This window comes from Carcharhinus amblyrhynchos, chromosome 8, assembly GCF_965287045.1.
Source record: "Carcharhinus amblyrhynchos chromosome 8, sCarAmb.v2.hapA, whole genome shotgun sequence".
Classification (NCBI taxonomy): Eukaryota; Metazoa; Chordata; class Chondrichthyes; order Carcharhiniformes; family Carcharhinidae; genus Carcharhinus; species Carcharhinus amblyrhynchos.
Genome location: NC_137331.1, coordinates 99,940,985 through 99,958,866, shown reverse-complemented (window position 1 = coordinate 99,958,866; position 17,882 = coordinate 99,940,985). Strand labels below are relative to the sequence as shown.

The following is a 17,882-nucleotide window of genomic DNA, read 5'->3' as shown; positions in this document are numbered from 1 at the left end:
AGCTTGCCAACTGCCTCCTGTTCTAACACTAACTGCTCTGCTCTATCTGCAGCTTGGTTCCCTTTGTAATTTAACCAGTCTGGGTGATCGTTTTGGGGTTCCTTTTGATGTGCTTTAATTTTTATTGTTGTCGCTTCTTGGGGTTTTTCGCTGGCTTTTAGTAATGCCTCGATCCTTTGTTGGTGTTTAATAGGAGTTCCCTCCGTGGTTATAAACCCCTTCTACCCCATGCTGTCATATAATCGTGTATTACCCTGAATGCGTACCTGCTATCGGTATATATGTTTACCATCTTCCCTTCAAACAATCCTAGTGCCTTTGTGATTGCCACTAGTTCCACCACCTACATGGATAGACCTCCATCAATTCTTTCTGATTTTACTGTTTCCAATTTGTAATTTACTACTGCCCATCCTGTCTGGAGTGATTCTTCCACGTATTTATGTGAGCCATCTACAAAAAGGGTCTCCTCAGCTGTTGCTAAAAGTACATCCTTTACCTTATCTTCTTCTATATCCATATCTATGGCTCAACAGTTACGTGGTTCTCCTGTATCCAGAATTCCTTCTGCTGCGTTATCTCCTGTGTCCCTTACTATTCTAACTGATTTGCTGGGAGGTAGGAGAACGGTCTCCCATTTAGCCCTTCTCATGTTCGAGACGGACCTTAACTTTTCTGTATTAAGCGTTTCCACCAAGGTGTGTTTGGTGTGGAGGGTTATATTTCCTGTCATTACTATCGGTTCGCTAACCTTTATGGCCCAGGCAGCACAATCTAAGGCAGCAATACATTTTGGCATTCCGGTTACTACCGGCCCTTCTGCTGTTGAATAGTAACCTATGGGTCTCTGTTTATCGTAAAAAGTCTGACAACACCAGGTTTTAGTCCAACCGATTTATTTGATAATAGACTCACAAGCTTTCGGGTTAGTCCCTTCGTCAGGTGAATGGAGAGTTCTGGCCTCAGACAGAGCGTATAAAGCACCGACAGTTTAGAGATTACTGATTAGAATGTGAATCCTTACACCTAACCTGCTGTTCAAGACCTGAAGTGGCTGACAATGTGAGTGGAAGGAGCACTGATCACAGGTTACAGAGATGTGTATTGTCTCCAGACAGTACAGTAAGTGAGGTTTTGCAAACCCAGGCAAGTCACGGGGGTTACAGATAGTGCGACATGAACCATGTCGCACTATCTGTAACCCTTCCACTCACATTGTCAGCCACTTCAGGTCTTGAACAGCAGGTTAGGCGTAAGGATTCGCATTCTAATCAGTAATCTCTAAACTGTCTGTGCTTTATATGCTCTGTCTGAGGCCAGAACTCTCCATTCACCTGACGAAGGGACTAACCCGAAAGCTTGTGAGTCTATTATCAAATAAATCGGTTGGACTAAAACCTGGTGTTGTCAGGCTTTTTACAGTGTTTACGCCAGTCCAACGCCGGCATACCCACATCATCTCTATTTATCGCCATGATCTTGCGTTACTACTGCAGAGTAGAACCCACCCTTCATTATCACAGTATATGTGGAAATCTTTATTGGAATCTGGTAGTCCCAGTCCAGGGGCTGATATCTATTCTGCCTTTAACTTATTATAGGCCCCTTCTTGCTCAGGTCTCCATTCTACAGAGTTTGAAGCTGGCTTTCCCCCTTTAACTAGTCTCTGTATAGCCTCTGCCAATTTTGTGATTCCAGGATGAAACTTTGGCTATAGTTCAACAGTCTCAGCACCTTCCTGACTCCCCTAACAGTGACTGGCCACGGCATTTGTTATACCGCCTTCTTTCAGTCTGTTGGCATTTCTTTAAGCCCTTGTGATATTAAGTGTCCTAGGTAAAGGACTTGTGCTTTCCTGGTTTGTGCCTTTTTGGGCCTCACTTTTAACCCTGCAGTTTTCGGTTCATTCAACACTAGGTATAGTGTTTCCTGATGTCCTGACTTAGATTCTGAAGCTACTAATATATCATCCACATATTGCAGAATCATGCTACCCTCTGGTAGCTCTACCCTGTGCAGGATGTCACTCATTACTCGATAGAAGATAGCGGGGCTATTGTGGAATTCCTAAGGCAGGCGAGTCCAAATGGACTATTTGTCTCCCACTGTAAATGTGAATTTATCTTGGGATTCAGGATCCAAGGGTAGGGACCAGAATCTGTTGGCTGTATCCAGTACAGTAAAGATTTTATGCTCTGGTCACAATCCATTCAGGATTGTCGAGGGGCTTGTTACAATGGGGTGCAATTTAGACGTGACTTTATTGAAACTGATGTAGTCTATCATGAGCCTGTAACTTCCATCAGGTTTGCTCACTGGCCAGGTTGGAGAGTTAGTAGTACTCTTAGTTTCCCTCAGGATTCCTTTCTCCGCTAACCCTTTAACTATTTCTACTATAGCTGCCTTTGCTTCCAGTTTTATCGGGTACTGTCAGTGAGGCTTGTGCTCCAGTCCAGGCACCTTTATCGGGTCAGTTTTGGTTAGGCCAGCGTCTAATTTTGTTTCGGCCATACTCTGGGGAAGGAGGAACAGATGGTTCCAAACCCTTCTGTTTCTAGTCGCCAATCTCTGGTGGTAGCTGTGGTTACCTTGATAGTCTCAAGGTGACTTGTAAGTTTTCCTATTCCAGTTTTCCGGCTGTCCCATTTTGGCCAGATTAATTCTCCCTTCCCACAGTTAATCAAAATCTCATAGTCCTTCATTAAATCATTTCCCATTATTGTACCCTCGATATTTTTACATAAATAGAATCTCATAGATATGTACAAATTATTTATTTCTACCAACGTGGTCTCGTTCAGGTAGGCGGATGTTTTCTTCCCTCCTATCCCTGTTAGATAAATTATCCTACTGATAGTGGGTAAGGGAAGGTCGGTGGCAGATATTGATGCTCCTGTGTCCACCAGCATCTCACATTGCCTGCCCCCTATTAATGCAGACACATAGACCCTTCTCTCCTCCTTACCCTTATGAATGGGGTCCGCAGGCCATCAGTTTTGCTGACCTTGGAAGTTCCTTAGTTCCTCCAATTCTGCTGTGGACATGGATTGGGGCAGCAGTCTCCCATGTTTGTCCCAATATATTGCTTCCATGTATCCATTTTTATTACAATAATTATAATGTCTCCCACTGTTTCTAAGTTTACTTCCTTTCCTTGGGACCCAGCACTCCTTTGCAAAATGCCCTTGTCGGCCACAATTGTGGCAGGTCAGTTTGAGCTTAGCTCCACTCCCAATATCGTAGGCGGCTACTCTTTCCTGTTTTGTCTTTGTCTGAGATTTCTCCTCCCTGCCTCCAAGTGGCCACTAGCCCATTCCGCCAGTTCATCATAATCCTGGGACACGATCACGCCCATCTTTAGGGTGGCTGGAGAGCCAGTCCTTGAAAGCTTGACTAAAGGCTTGATCCCCACAGCCTGGGTTTCCTTGCCCTGAGCATTCATGGTATATTTGGAACAACTGTTCCATGTACTCAGAAGCTCCTTCCCCCTTTCGTTGCTTGGTCATTGTGATTCTACTCCAATTAGTAGGAGCATTTCCTAAAACTCTCTGGATTTCTGTTTCGAACAGGGCAAAGGGTGCTATTGGGCATCTGTTTCTGCTGTTAGGGCTACTGTGTGTGACCAACGTCGCCACTGTAGTCTTGTATTGGGGGAGTGGTGGGTCCTCCAGCTACCTGCCTCCATTTATCTGCTGGACCTGTGGCCCTAACCAATTGGTGTATATACCTTAGATGCAGTTGGTGTCCTACCCAAACCGTATCTAATTCTTCCCAAAACTTCCTATTTGCACTTCTAGATTGTAGTTTACCCACAGAGGCCATTATTTGTTGTCTTTTGCCTGGGGTGAATGGTCTGTAATTTGCTGTTGGCACCAAGTTGTGTTCTAGTGCTTCATCTTCCTCTGGAGGTGCGGTTGGTTCCTATTGTGTGGACTCATAAGGGGACAGAGGAACAGTTTCCTCTCCCCATTGATTCTCCTGTAATACTCAATTTCTTTACTCCAACTCCCTTACTCTGGATTCTAATTTTTTAATCTTATCTTTGTTCCACTTTTTAGTGGAAGTGACTACTTGTTCAATTGGTCCAGCTAACTGATGTATTAATAATACCCCTGCCTTTTTTGTTCTGTCTCTTTTCCCCATCTACCTACTTTCTCTGTTGTTCTAAGGTCTGAGAAACATCCCAGCCATCCCTTTGCATCTTCTTAATCAGCGCGTGTCTGTTTGTGGTATATTTATCATTAAGAGATCCCGCAGGTCCCCACTTAGTTTCTCTACCTGCCATCTTGCAGACTTCGACACCCCGGCCACGATTACTCCCTTAGCAACATATTTTCTTCATCGTTAGGGTTTCTATTTATACTCACTACTCCAGCCACGATTACTTCCTTAGCAACGTGTTTTCTCCATGGTTAGGGTTTCTATTCATACTCACGGCCATGATTACCTCCTCAGCAACGTGTTTCCTCCACCGGCGTCTGGCTCTAGGTCAGAGTGATCAGCAACGTGTTTCCTCCACCGGAGTCTGGCTCTAGGTCAGAGTGATGAGCTCCTTACCGCACCGCTTTACAACGTGACAGACAAATACACAGACTACACAAACTTTTATGCAAACAGGTAGCAAACTCTGTGTTGTTCGCCACTACAGAGTTTGATGCCAAATGACCACTATCACTTGTACTTCACAATCCTAAGTGCTGTGGTGCCTCTAGGCCTACTTCAGAGTCCTGATCTTCGCGTGGGGGATTTTCCCCTCTTAACAACCGGTCTAAGGCTGCGTGTTTGAGACAGGCACTTCCTTGTCTTTAATCGATCAACACAAGCAATCAATTCCTGTTTCTATCCAATAGTCCCACAAATTTCCCTAATTTTCACCCATTTTTGACAGCATTGTTAGCTCAGTCAGACTCCCACAGATTCAATAATCTCTACTCCAGTTCGCCGATCAAGGCCAACTGATCAACTCACCAGATGAGATCCTGCCCAACTATGCCATTTTAAGAACATAAGAAATAGGAGCAGGAGTAGGCCATCTAGCCCTTCGAGCCTGCCCCGCCATTCAATAAGATCATGGCTGATCTGAAGTGGCTCAGTTCCACTTTCCTGCTTTCTCCCCATAACCCTTAATCTCCTTGCCTACCAAAAACCTATCTACCCGCGTCTTAAATATATTTAGCGAGGAAGCCTCCACCACTTCAACGGGCAGAGAATTCCAGAGATTCACCACCCTTTGAGTGAAGAAGTTCCTCCTCAACTCTGTTCTAAACTGCCCCCCCCTTATCTTGAGGCTGTGCCCTCTAATCCTGCTGTCCTTTCTGAGCGGGAAGAACCTCTCCACCTCTACCCTATCCATCCCTTTCATCATTTTATACGTCTCAATGAGATCTCCCCTCATCCTTCTAAACTCTAACGAGTACAAGCCCAGTCTATTCAGCCTCTCCTCATAGCTCAACCCCCTCAACTCCGGTATCAGCCTTGTGAACCTCCTCTGCACTCCCTCCAAGGCCAAAATATCCTTGCGCAAGTGTGGCGACCAAAACTGCACACAGTACTCCAGCTGCGGCCTCACCAGTGCCCTGTACAGTTGCAGCAAGACCTCCCTACTTTTATATTCAGTCCCCCTCGCTATGAAGGCCAGCATCCCATTTGCCTTCCTGACCCCCTGCTGCACCTGTAGGCTGGGTTTTTGCGACTCATGCACAAGGACCCCCAGGTCCCTCTGCACCATAGCATGCTGCAGCTTTTCGCCCTGTAGGTAGTAGTCCTTCCTACCATTATTCCTACCAAAGTGGATAACCTCACACTTGCCAACATTGTATTCCATCTGCCAGGTCCTCGCCCACTCACTCAGCCTATCTAGGTCCCTCTGCAGACTTTCCACACCCTCCGCACAATTTGCTGTTCCACTTATCTTTATGTCATCAACAAATTTCGACACCTTACACTCGGCTCCCTATTGTGGGAAAATCACCACTCGGAGTCAGATTTAAGATTTAACACTCAATGTTATCAGACAAAGCTTTGGGAGAAGCTCTGGGCTCTCCACAGTGCACGCAGTCATCTTCTCAACTTTAAAATGACAGCTGAGCATCTTTTATACATTTTCAAATAATGGACAAGTACGAACGTTAGCCGTTAGCACATCGTTATACATAGAGTAGACAAGTACAGACAATGGCAGTTAATATATCATTATACGTAGAGTAGACAAGTACGGACATCAACAGTTAACACGTCGTCATACGTAGAATAAATACATTTATGCATTTATGTCCTCCATCAAGACTGATCTCATTACCAAAACTCATTGCTTTGCTTTGCTTTATCTCAAGCTAAGGTGCCTCAAGGTCTGATCTATTTTCTGCAGTCAAGTTGACACTAACAGATTTTAACTCTTTGTTGTGCGGTGTCTGTGCTCAAGTCAGTGCATCTTAATGTCTTTTCCCAGAGTCCATTTTGTCCATTTGTCCATTTTGTATCCTTTAATTTTGATTTTACTCCAATATCGCCTACAAGGAACTAAGATGCCAGAGGATAGATGGAACAAAGAACAAAGAAAATTAAAGTGCAGGAATATACCCTTCAGCCCTCCAAGCCTGCACCGACCATGCTACCCAACTTAACTAAAACCCCCTATCCTTCCAGGGATCATATCCCTCTATCCGTATCCTATTCATGTATTTGTCAAGATGCCCCTTAAAAGCCACTCTCGTATCTGCTTCCACTACCTCCCCCAGCAACGAGTTCCAGGCACCCACACCCTCTGTGTAAAAAAGTCTGCCTGGTACTTCTCCTTTAAATCTTGCTCCTCGCACCTTAAACCTGTACCTCCTAGTAATTGACTCTTCCACTCTGGGGAAAAAGCTGGAGATTGGTCTTTGGGCTTCATTAGTATGCTTGATGCCCATAACGGTTGCATCTCTACAGGCAGCTCTACCAAGCAAAGACATCAATGTTGGGCTTTCACAACAGCAACTTTCATCAATACTATTTTGTTATGACCATGTGGGGAGAGGTAAAATGACTCCCCTATCCTGTCACTCCATGTTTGACCATATATTATTTTCTGAATTTATAAGAATGAAGTTATTAATTCAATGCCTGTCTTTAACCATTTATGCCCTGATTACAAGTCCTGACAGACATTCTTGAATATAAAACACAAAAGGAGTTAGTTTTATTTTTCCAAGTAACCTTGAAATTTCAGTGGAATTGAAACTGATGTAAGCTTCAATTTCTAGAGACAAATCTCGTTTGAAATGTAATCCAGCTTTTCCAAAAGTCAATGACTTTTAAATGTGATGTTTCTTTTCTTTGAAAATTCTCTGGGTGGAATTTTCCCATCCACCTCCCCCACCTCACAGGAGTCATAGCGGGTGGGCAGCAGACCATGCAAAGGTCCATTGACCTTGGGTGGGATTTTCCAGTCTTGGGGCAAGCACGGCTGTAAAATCCTGCCCACAATATGTGCTCTGGATTTCAAACTAGTACAGACAGGGAATTGAACCTGAGAGAAAGAGGGGAGGGTAAAATGGTTACCGATTCATTGGCAGATCTCTTCCAGACCCCTCTTTTGTAGCTTGGGTATTGTAATAAAGGACATTACAAAATGGTTATTCTAGCCACAAGACCTCTCTCTCCCCACAATGATTTCAGACAGAAAATGATTTCAGCTTGCTAGACCAGAGCAAGGTAAGGGCAGCTGACTTCCTTCCCAAAAGGATAGACCATGGCTATTATTTCATGGCCTAGGTGATCAAATTCTGTAATGTCACAGCCATTAACTCCTGAATGATATGTCCTCCATCTTGATGAGACAAAAAGGGCATCTTACCAATAGTTATTGTTCCAGTAGACTTTCTGCCTCTGCTTGAAAGATAGCTATATAGATGTGTAAGTGGTAAGAACCCTACAATTTCACTTCACCTTTTGAAGATGTTTTTGGCATCAACAGGTGTGAAATGCCAGAGGACAATGTATTGGCATGTCTTAATTGTAATTTGCGTTGGAAACTTACAGAAACTGGCCAATTTGGAATACATGGTGTTCAGTGCAATCATCTTATTTCAGTGCCTGTGCTTGCTTTTTAAAAGTCCTTTTAAAGCAGTTGAATATATATTTGATCAGCCAATGAAATTATAGATTAAAATAACACATGCACACAACACATTACCCTGACAATTTACTGGAAGGCAAGTTCCATTACATATCAACATCAGTGATTGTACTGATTCCCATAGCTCTAAGAATAATAATTTGCTGACCTGACTCGTCTAATAAGCATGAGGATACTTGACGTGCAAACAGAAATCTTCTATAATTTCCTGTACCCTTTCCTGTGATGGTGAATACAGGAGAACCTATGCAATCATTGTCAATTGTCACTAATATCCTTTAGGGAACAAAATCCTACGCCGACACTATAATTAAGAAAGCTCAATTAGAACACCTCTACTTTCTCAGAAGACTAAGGAAATTTGGCATGTCAGCTGTGACTCTCACCAACTTTTACAAATGCACCATAGAAAGCATTTTTTCTGGTTGTGTCATAGCTTGGTATGGCTCCTGCTGTGCCCAAGACTGCAAGGAACGACCAAAGGTCGTGAACATACCATAATCCATCACACAAACCAGCCTCCCATCCATTGACTCTGTCTACATTTCCTACTGCCTCAGCAAAACAGCCAGCATAGTTAAGGACCTCACGCATCCCAGACATTTTTTTTTCCACCTTCTTCCGTCGGGAAAAAGTTACAAAAGTCTGAGGTCACGTACCAACCGACTCAAGAACAGCTTCTTCCATGCTGCTGTCAGTCTTTTGAATGGACTTACGTTGCATTAAGTTGATCTTTCTCTACACCCTAGCTATGACTGTAACACTACATTCTGCAGTCTCCGCTTCCTTCTCTATGAACTGTATGCTTTGTCTGTATAGCGCACAAGAAACAATACTTTTCACTGTATTTTAATACACATGACAATTATAAATCAAATCAAATCAAATCTGCTGTCCTTACCTGGTCTGGCCTACACTTGATTCCAGAGCCACAGCAACATGGTTGACCCTCAACTGCCCTCCAAGGGCAACTAGAGATGGGCAATAAATATTGGCCAGCCAGTGACATCTATATCCCACGAATAAATTAAAAAAAACACGGTTGACACTGTGTATAACTGACAGGTTTTTTTTTACAGTTTTTGAAATTCTACATTAAATTCTAAATGTTAAACTAAATTTTAGCTTGGCCCACTTGTACATAGTTTGCTAGAGAATCCCACTCTTACAAATTCTCAACTTCCCACTCTGTTCAAGATGTATTCAGCTGATGTTGTGATCTGGGGTTACTTTATGCCTCAGATGTTTAACAATTTGTTTAAATTACTGAACAGTTGCCCGTAATTCAGTTATTTTTATTCCCTTTATTTGCATTGCCAGAGCTGAAAATTGTTTTAATCTTTCAAATTACCTGGTTCAGTGTTCATTTTAATTCTATATTTTTATATTTCATTGATAAGACATGCATCAATTACAAGCATATCACAAGAGGTCTTTTCACTACATCAGTTTTTGATAATCTTACTTCCTTCCTCACACTTGTCATTTTCTTATCCTGCAGGTAAACAATATAAATGTACAGTGTGTGACTACACTGCCGCGCAAAAGCCAAACCTCCTTCGGCACATGGAGCAGCATGCAGCATTCAAGGCAAGAATTATTTGCCTGGAATAAAATCTTATGAGACACTTATATGAACATTGATGATTTTCCACTACTTCCAGTCAAGGTTATTATCAGGAAATCTAACCGAGGTCAGGTTGTCGATGTAACAGAATGCCAAATTGTTACTGGTATGTCCAATGGTTAATGATTATTGGTGACTGTCAAGGATATTGTGAATGAGGGAGGGCAGCTTAGGAGTCACCAATTGATGCAGTAGACTTGAATGCTTTCGAAGCATGGAGAAGATATATATAACTATCATGATCTGAGGTTTTTCAAATGTCTTGCCCTTTAACTTTGAATAAAACAGGCTGTAGCTGTCAGTGAAAGTTTAATGAAACCCTTTGCTGAATTGTTTTGATTGACAGGTGTGGGTTAAAGAAAAAATATAGTATTTGTTCATGCAGTTTCAATAGAGCTCTTTGTTGGCATTTTCTAAGGGCTGTCATTGTGTCATTATGAATGCTTGGCTAAATTTCAATAGCTACAATCAACTCACAGTTTGATTTACAGTTTGAAGAGTCTTTGAAAGAATTCGCTGCCTTTGATGCAGGGTTTGAGTAGGTGTTTGTTTTTTATAAGGTATTAATCGCTTGAGATTTAAGAACTTTGAATGGGTTTTATGACGGGGTTGTTTTGCTATTGAACGTATAGGAGTGACATTTGTACTAGATCGTTAAAAGTTTGCTTTTCATCTTCACGTGGCTCCTGACATCAACCATGGTGGATATTGGGTGAGTGGGTACAAGGGGCCATAGAAAGCTGGATGGGGGACATGATATGGCTTGATGGTATGAGAGGCCAAGGGGGTGGGGGGGAGAGGTTGGGTAAAGATGAGGGTTAGAATGCCTAACAGCTCTTAAAACAGCTAGGACAAAGTTCCAGATAATCTAAGCCTCCTAACAAGCCAGCCTTGGCACTTGCCAGTTCCCGTGACCACCTACACTCAGATTCCAGGATCTGCAGACCTGGCTCTATCTGTAATTATCACCCCTCATTCCACCCCGAGCAAAAATCACATTTTACTGAGGAAGGTCTGGTGAGTCGGGAAATTTCCTGATCTGCCTCAGTAGCCAAAATCCAGCCCAACTGGTGAATTTGAAGACAGAGTTTTCTCCCTCCACTGCATCCAATGCATTGGATGGGTGCGATTTTACCAACAATTTGCGCCCGTTTTCGGGCACAAAATCGTGGTAAAGTCGGGTGTGAGGCCTTTAGCACAATCTGCACTTGCGTCTGCGCAGATCGCCACTTTACCGAGACCCATGAATGGTGGGGATCCGTTCTGTGCCCAAATCAGACGCAATGACGATTTAAATGCATTTAAGTTGAATTAATGAACTGCCCACCCAACTCTTTCAGCATTTCTCCCTTTACCACCACATTTACCAATCCCGAACTGCGCTTTTAGGGACTTGCTGAATAAAAGTCTGAATCAGGCGCTTCCTCAGTGAGGGTTGGTGAGGAGATAGGTGCATGATGTCTGAAAGCTCTCCACTACTCACGGGTGTCCTGTTGTTGTGGCCATTTCATTGTCTCGGGTCGGTGGCAGCTCTGTGAGTGTGTGGGTGGGGGGGTTGCTGTTGCGCACAATCTCTGATGTTTGTCTGGCAGCACGGACCCGGGTTTCAGCACTGACCTCGGGACGAAGCAGTGCTGCTGGATCCTAGCACCGCAGCTCACTTCAGGCTGAAGGAGGTGCACAAAGCCCTTGCAGATAGCACTGCTGCAGCCTCTCAATGTTACCCAAGGGCTGTGATTGTGTGGAGCATGTGGCTGGGGGGATTGGGAGCCGTGGGGGGGATTGTGATTGTGTGGAGCATGTGGCTGGGGGGATTGGGAGCCGTGGGGGGATTGTGATTGTGTGGAGCATGTGGCTAGGGGGATTGGGGGGCGTGGGGGGGATTGTGATTGTGTGGAGCATGTGGCTGGGGGGATTGGGGAGCATTGGGGGGGGGCGCTGTGATTATAGGTGTGCTAAGGGCAAGCAATGTTGCATAATTCCAACATTTGTTCATCACTGCAACCTGGGTTGGGGGATGGGAAGTCATCGCTCATGGGTTATGAGAGACCAATGGCTTCATTTTCTCTGTGACACCGCATTGAGGGCCACCCCAACTGATATCACCATGAGGCACCCATCGGGTGATCGTCAATGGGGCAGGGATCCTATTCGAGACAACCTATCCACAGGTAGTTGTGGAGAAAAAAACACTTATTTACAATAAAGGTGTTCAGATAAGTTGGTGAAACTCAAATACTTGTGACAAGAAAACATTAAGATGCTTACAGTTCTTTCTATCTAGTGCAGCCCTTCACCTTGCCATCTCAGTGCAACTACAACTTCCTAACCTTATGCTGCCTCGTGCTACACCTCAGTGACTTCCCAGAATGTATATTGGAGGTGGAGAGGGCCAGCTGTCGACCTTGCCTCGTGGCTTGTGATGTGCGTGGCGGGCGTCCTCTGGAAGCCCTGGACCTTGAGGGCACTGTCCAGCTTCCAGGTGTCTGGATGTTTCCATGACACCCTCTTCACCCACTGCCCCTGAGATGCCCCAGTGTCAGGAAGGGGGGAGTCAGAAGGTGTTGCCATAGCCACAGTTTCTCAGCTGGAAGGCCCTGGCGTAGGCTCGCGCCCTTCCCTCCTCCTTGGGGTCCTTTTTGGCTCCTGGGTCTCTCCATGGGACACCAGTAGTGAGCTCCAGAAGCTCTGCCATCACCTGGCACTGCCAGTCTTGGAGGACCACCTGCTTTCTACCCTTGGTGGTCAACCCCTCCAGGATGGCCATTTGAGTCATGGGCCATCTCTCAATGGTCGCAGCAAGTGCCCTCTGAGACTGGGCCACACTCTGCAAGCCCGTGGCCATGGCCGTCTGAGATTGGGCTACCTTCTCAAGGATTGCTGCTATTGCCCGCTGTGTCTCAGTGCTGTCTCTCTGGGTCTCCTGCAAGCTCTCAAGCCTCTCAGCCATGGGCCGCAGAAACTCAAGAAGCCTACTCAGTCCCTCCACTGTGACCTGCTGTGACTCGGCCATTGCTTGGAGCCTGCCACCCATGGTGAGGATCCCCTGCCCCAGGCTTTCCACTGCAGACGCCACCCTTGCAGTATTGTCATTAAAAGCGTGCATGACAGGCAAGAGCTGCTCCTCCTGAAAGCTTTGGGACTCCTCCCAGCAGCCTTGCAGTTGGTCTGGTGTGGCCATCAGTCCCTCCTGTATTCACTGGCTTTGTTGCTGCATCTCCAGCAGCTGAGAGAGAAGTGATCTCAGAGGCCCAGCATGTAGCCTGGGGCCAGCTGAGTCCTTGTTTCCAGCAAGCCCCCGCCTGCCAGAGGCCCCGGACCTCCTCCACCCAACGTACATCAGCAGATGGGTCATGCTCACGAGCGAGTGACCCAGAAGCCTCAACACTAACTGGACCCACTGACGTGTCTGTTTCTGCAATGGTGAATTGTGAGGTAAAAGCTGATGAATAATCAGTGCCACCCTTGGGGGTCCCTTCACCCATATCCTCCGGGGACTCGTCCGAGCTATTGTTCTCATGATGGATGGGAGCTGTAGCCGGGGCCTGCGGTCCAGAAGTCAGGGGCGTCAGGATCTGTCCCTAAAACACAGGACACAAGGTTAAGTGCGAGGGAGGGAGAGGAATCTGGGATGCCAAACACATGAACCATATGGCTCCCTTGAACACAGAACATTAAATCCAGACAATTACATCACAGGGACAGGCCCTTCAGACATCCAACCCTGTAGTGACCAGGCTGCCCATCTGATTTGTTTGCCCCCATGTGCCTCTATTCCCATCCCATTCAGATAGCTATAGACATGGCCCTTAAATGTCCCTATAGTTTCTGCTTCCACGACCTCCCCGGGCAGTGAGTTCCAGGCACTCACTATCCTCTCAATGCCAATAAAATGCCTCATACATCCCCTTTACACTTGCACCCGAAACCCGTGACCCCAAGAAGTTGCCTCAGTGTGAGTGTAGGAGTGACAGGTGCTTGCATCTGGATAGCAGATCGACCATGTTATCACTGACAGCCCGCCTCCCCCCCTCGCTGGTGAGCTCCAGCGCCAGCTCCTTGAACGTGGTGAGGACCTGGAGTTCTGGCTCAACATCCCCTGTCTTCGACCTCTCACGAGTGTTGTGCTCAGTCTTCCTCTGTGGAGACAGATGGAACCATGAAATAAATGGTGGCGTGACTCATGCAGAGAATCAGGTGGTGACCATTAGAGGGCAAACAGAGTGAGGCTCATTGTGGGGAAAGGATGGAGGTGCTTGGGGGTCAGGAGCTGGAAGCATGCAAGGTGCTGAAAATAGGAGGATTTGGGGGAGATATGGGGGAGCATGCTGAATGGGGTTCAGCACTCACCCTTGCTGCACGGATGAAGTGACCGAGTCTTTTCTGGCACTGTCTCGCAGTTCGGGGAGCCAGTGCCTTGGCACTGACCGAGGTGGTGTCAGCCTTCCAGGCCACATGACCATCAGCCCCCCTGGGTCTGCATCCTCCTGGGAGGAAGAGGGTGGCCCGCCTTGCCTCTGCTGCATCCAGCAGCCTGCCCAAGTTGTCATCAGAAAATCGGGAGGTGCTGGTTGTGCCCACATTGTCCTGTACTGCCTGCTTGTCCATTCTGGAGTTCCTTATGGAGCTGCCCTTCTTTAGGGTAGATCAGCTGCAGGCAGTTTGGCAGAGCATTCCAGCAAGTTCCATGCAGTTTCCTTGTTAGCATTGAGGGGAAGGCTAGTGAGCACATTGCAGGTGTGCTGCTGAGGGAGGGGGGTGAGGAGGTGGATGAGTGCCTCAATGATTAGCGTCAGGGGAGAGAGGTGGGTGTCACACAGCGATCGGAGTGTAAGTGGGATAGGGCCTTGTGCGGGATTCTCCAGCCCGGCAGTGATGTGACGGGCGCGCTTTTTCGATTTTTTTTCCAACTGCACATGCACAGTTCAGAGCTCCGATTGTTCCAGCAGCGCTAAGCCCTGCCCACAGCGCGAATTGGACTGGAGATGGCTGAGAGTGTATGGGGGCACCCAGAATTAGCACTTAGAATGAAAGCGGTAAAATTGGGCCCGATATGTCCTGTAAGATGTACACTGCATTAGACCACAGAGCACCCAATTTGGTAGAGCAGGTCATTTGCCTTATTGCTAGATGCTATTCCTTATTTGGCTACCATTGGAGCAGTATAGGTAGCAATATTGCTTAGTTGCTTATGGTGTTCTGTTGTCTAGCCTGATAGCTTTTGCTATCGAATTTCTTCCTGATTTATTTTGGATGTTGATGAGCGGCTGTTTCTGTTGGGGATACTAGTTGCTTTTGCTAATGGTGGCCTCAGTAGAAGTCCTTTTCAACCTGTTATCACAGTTGTTAGTTTTGTGTTTAGGTTGTGTAATTGCTTTCTGATTGTTGCAACCTTTGAGATTCCTGATGCAGTTTTTGTTTTTCTTTATGCGGTAGTTACTGCTATCACTGATGTTGGTGTAGATGTTGCTGTCCATATTGTCAGTGTAGATATTGCTGCTGTGCCTGTTGGTGTAGATGTTGCTACTATCTTTGTTATTGGTTTGGATCTTGCTGCTACACTTGTTGTCAGTGCAGATATTTTTCCTTGTTGCTAGTAATGTTCTCCTTGTTCACTTCAGCCTTTCCGATGTGCACTGTGCCACTATTCGTGTAACATGGCTGGATCACTGAAGAGACATTATCACAAGAAACATCCCAATGATGAGTATGTCAATGCTGGGACTGGTGTGCTAGCTCAGGAGAGTGTGACGCAACAAGGTATTAAGAGCTTCACTTCAAATAATGCCTGCAGCTTACAATAAAATCACTTATAATAAAGTTCCACATACAGTGGATTCATCCTCACTTTCATTTTTCCATAAAATCCTCACTCTTCTTACATCTGGGAATGTTTCTGTTTGATTCTTCTAGCCATTCTGGTCATTTTCCATTTTCTCAGGGTCCCTATTTGTATTTCCTCAATTCTGTACTTCTCTAATTATAGCATCCTGTGGTACTGAGGTACAAATTTGGTTTGCCTGGTAGCACTAAGCAGGTCAAGACAATAGAACAGAATGCCGCTTGGAGTGTATAACAGCAAGATGTATTTCTACCATCGCCTCCTCATGATCTATTGCTTAGATCCTTACCCTAGGATCAGTTTGTGAGCTTCCTATCTCTGACTTAGACGATTGTGGACTCCATTTTCTCTTCCCTGCTGTCTTCATGTAGCACCCTTGGTTGTCCAAGAATTGCTAATCGTAGTTTTCAACATACCTTCTGTGATCTCTGTGAGAGAACACTTCTGGTATGGGGATTGAACCTACACTGGCAGTGTTATTAAGCTTAAGCTGTGTTATTATGTTCTTAATCAATTAAGCCAGCTGCTTTATAGACTCCATTATCTGGGGGTGGATACACCAAGCGTGCTATATTGGTGGACAATATTGTCCTTTAATTGAAGTGTTGAACTAAAACCTCAATTTGGGTGGGTATTTAATCCTTTATTAATTTTTAAGGAACAGGGAATTCTCCTAGTATCCTAGCCAATATTCCTCCCTCAGCCAATATCATCAAAACATTAATCTGGTTGCTGTTGATGGCATCTTTTCATGTTAAAAAACAGCTGCCACAAGTACACTGCAAAAGTAGTTTACAAGCTGAAACATTTCTGTGGTATACTAGCTGTTCTCTCAGATGCAAAGTACTATATAAAGATTTACATGATTAGCATGATGCGTTGTATTTTCATAAAGGAAAAAAGAACAACAGCTGTTGGAAACCCAAACCAAAATAGAAAATGCTCGAAACACTCAGCAGGTCAGTCGTTATCTGTGAAGAGAACAGACATGTCAATGTTTCATGTTTGGATCCTCCCTCAAAATGCTTGCATCTGATGAAGTATCCATTCCAAAGATGTCATTTTGTCTGTACGCTCCATCTCCTAGAAAGTTGGTGCCAGCCTCGCTTGAAAGTCACTTTAAGACTTCCTGCAGGCACCTTTCATTCTTCTGACATCAGGCTTTCATCACATCCTTCTGCTCCATCATTGACAGCCATATACTCAGCCATTAAGTGCCATGTCCCTCCCTGCTTAGCTCTTTCCCATTTTAACCAGCATTATTAGGACCCCTCACTTCAATTGTATTTAACGTTTCTCTTTCCCTGTCTGCTCAGCATTCATACTTTTGTCCTCCTAATGTTAAGTGCACATCTAAAGTGCCATGCAAATGTGTACTGTTAATTGTAGCTGGGCAGTGGGGAGGTGGCAATACATGCCTGATATACCACTCCACCATTTGTCTCAACCTTCCATTGCTGCAGTATTGTCTGGCTGATTCTCTGGCATTCAATCAATTCAATTTCCTCCAGCTAAGCGTTGGTAAGACCAAAGTCATCATCCTCGGCTCCTGCCACAAGCTTCCAACCCTCTGCCATGCTTAGTGATTCAGGCTAAACCTTAGTGTCACATTTAAACCTGAAATAAGCTACTGGCTTCACATTCGTTTCATCAGTAAGACCACCTATTTCCACCTCAGTAATATTGACCACCTTTGTCTCTATTTCAGCTTACCTACTGCTGAAGCCCAAATTCACACCTCTGTTATCTTTAGACCTGGCTATTCAAATGCATTCCTAGCTGGTTGCCCACATTCTATCTTCCATAGGCTAGAGGTAACTTAAAACTTTGCTGTCTATGTCTTAACTCTCAGAATCACTGAATCACACAGTGCAGAAGAAGCCCTGGTGAATCCAAGGCGGCATCCTGATGAATCTCCTCTGCTCCCCTTCAGTGCAATTATATCCTTCCTGTAATGTGACGACCGAACTGCACACACTACTCTAGTTGTGGCCTCACCAAAATTTTATACAACTCCAACATGACCTCCCTGCTTTTGTAATCTATGCCTCAATTGATAAAGGTAAGTGTCCCATGTGTCTTTTTCACCACTCCCTAACATACCCTTCTGCCTTCAGAGATCTATGGACAAACAAGCCAAGGTCCCTTTGTTCCTTAGAACATCCAAGTGTTGTGTCGTTCATTGAATACTTCCTTGTTTTATGTGTGTGAAGCACCTTTTTTTATATTAAAGGTCCTGTTTCCAATTGATGTCTAGTCAAATGCCATGTAGTCAAGGCTGGATGAGACTCAGCTAT

General features: G+C 45.2%; 1 protein-coding gene across 8 annotated transcripts in view; it reads left to right on the top strand.

Moving 5' to 3' along the window:
* The window catches only part of zfat (zinc finger and AT hook domain containing), a 213,970-nt gene that overhangs the window by 178,007 nt on the left and 18,081 nt on the right, over positions 1 to 17,882 (top strand). For 7 of the 8 annotated variants that reach the window (XM_080194577.1, XM_080194576.1, XM_080194573.1 and 4 more), the window contains 2 exons: positions 9,618 to 9,706; positions 15,365 to 15,503. The exons of the other annotated variant lie outside the window; for it this stretch is intronic. In XM_080194577.1, the coding sequence (XP_080050703.1) occupies positions 9,618 to 9,706; positions 15,365 to 15,503 (228 nt within the window). The remainder of the gene's footprint in view (positions 1 to 9,617; positions 9,707 to 15,364; positions 15,504 to 17,882) is intronic. 8 annotated transcript variants of the gene reach the window in all.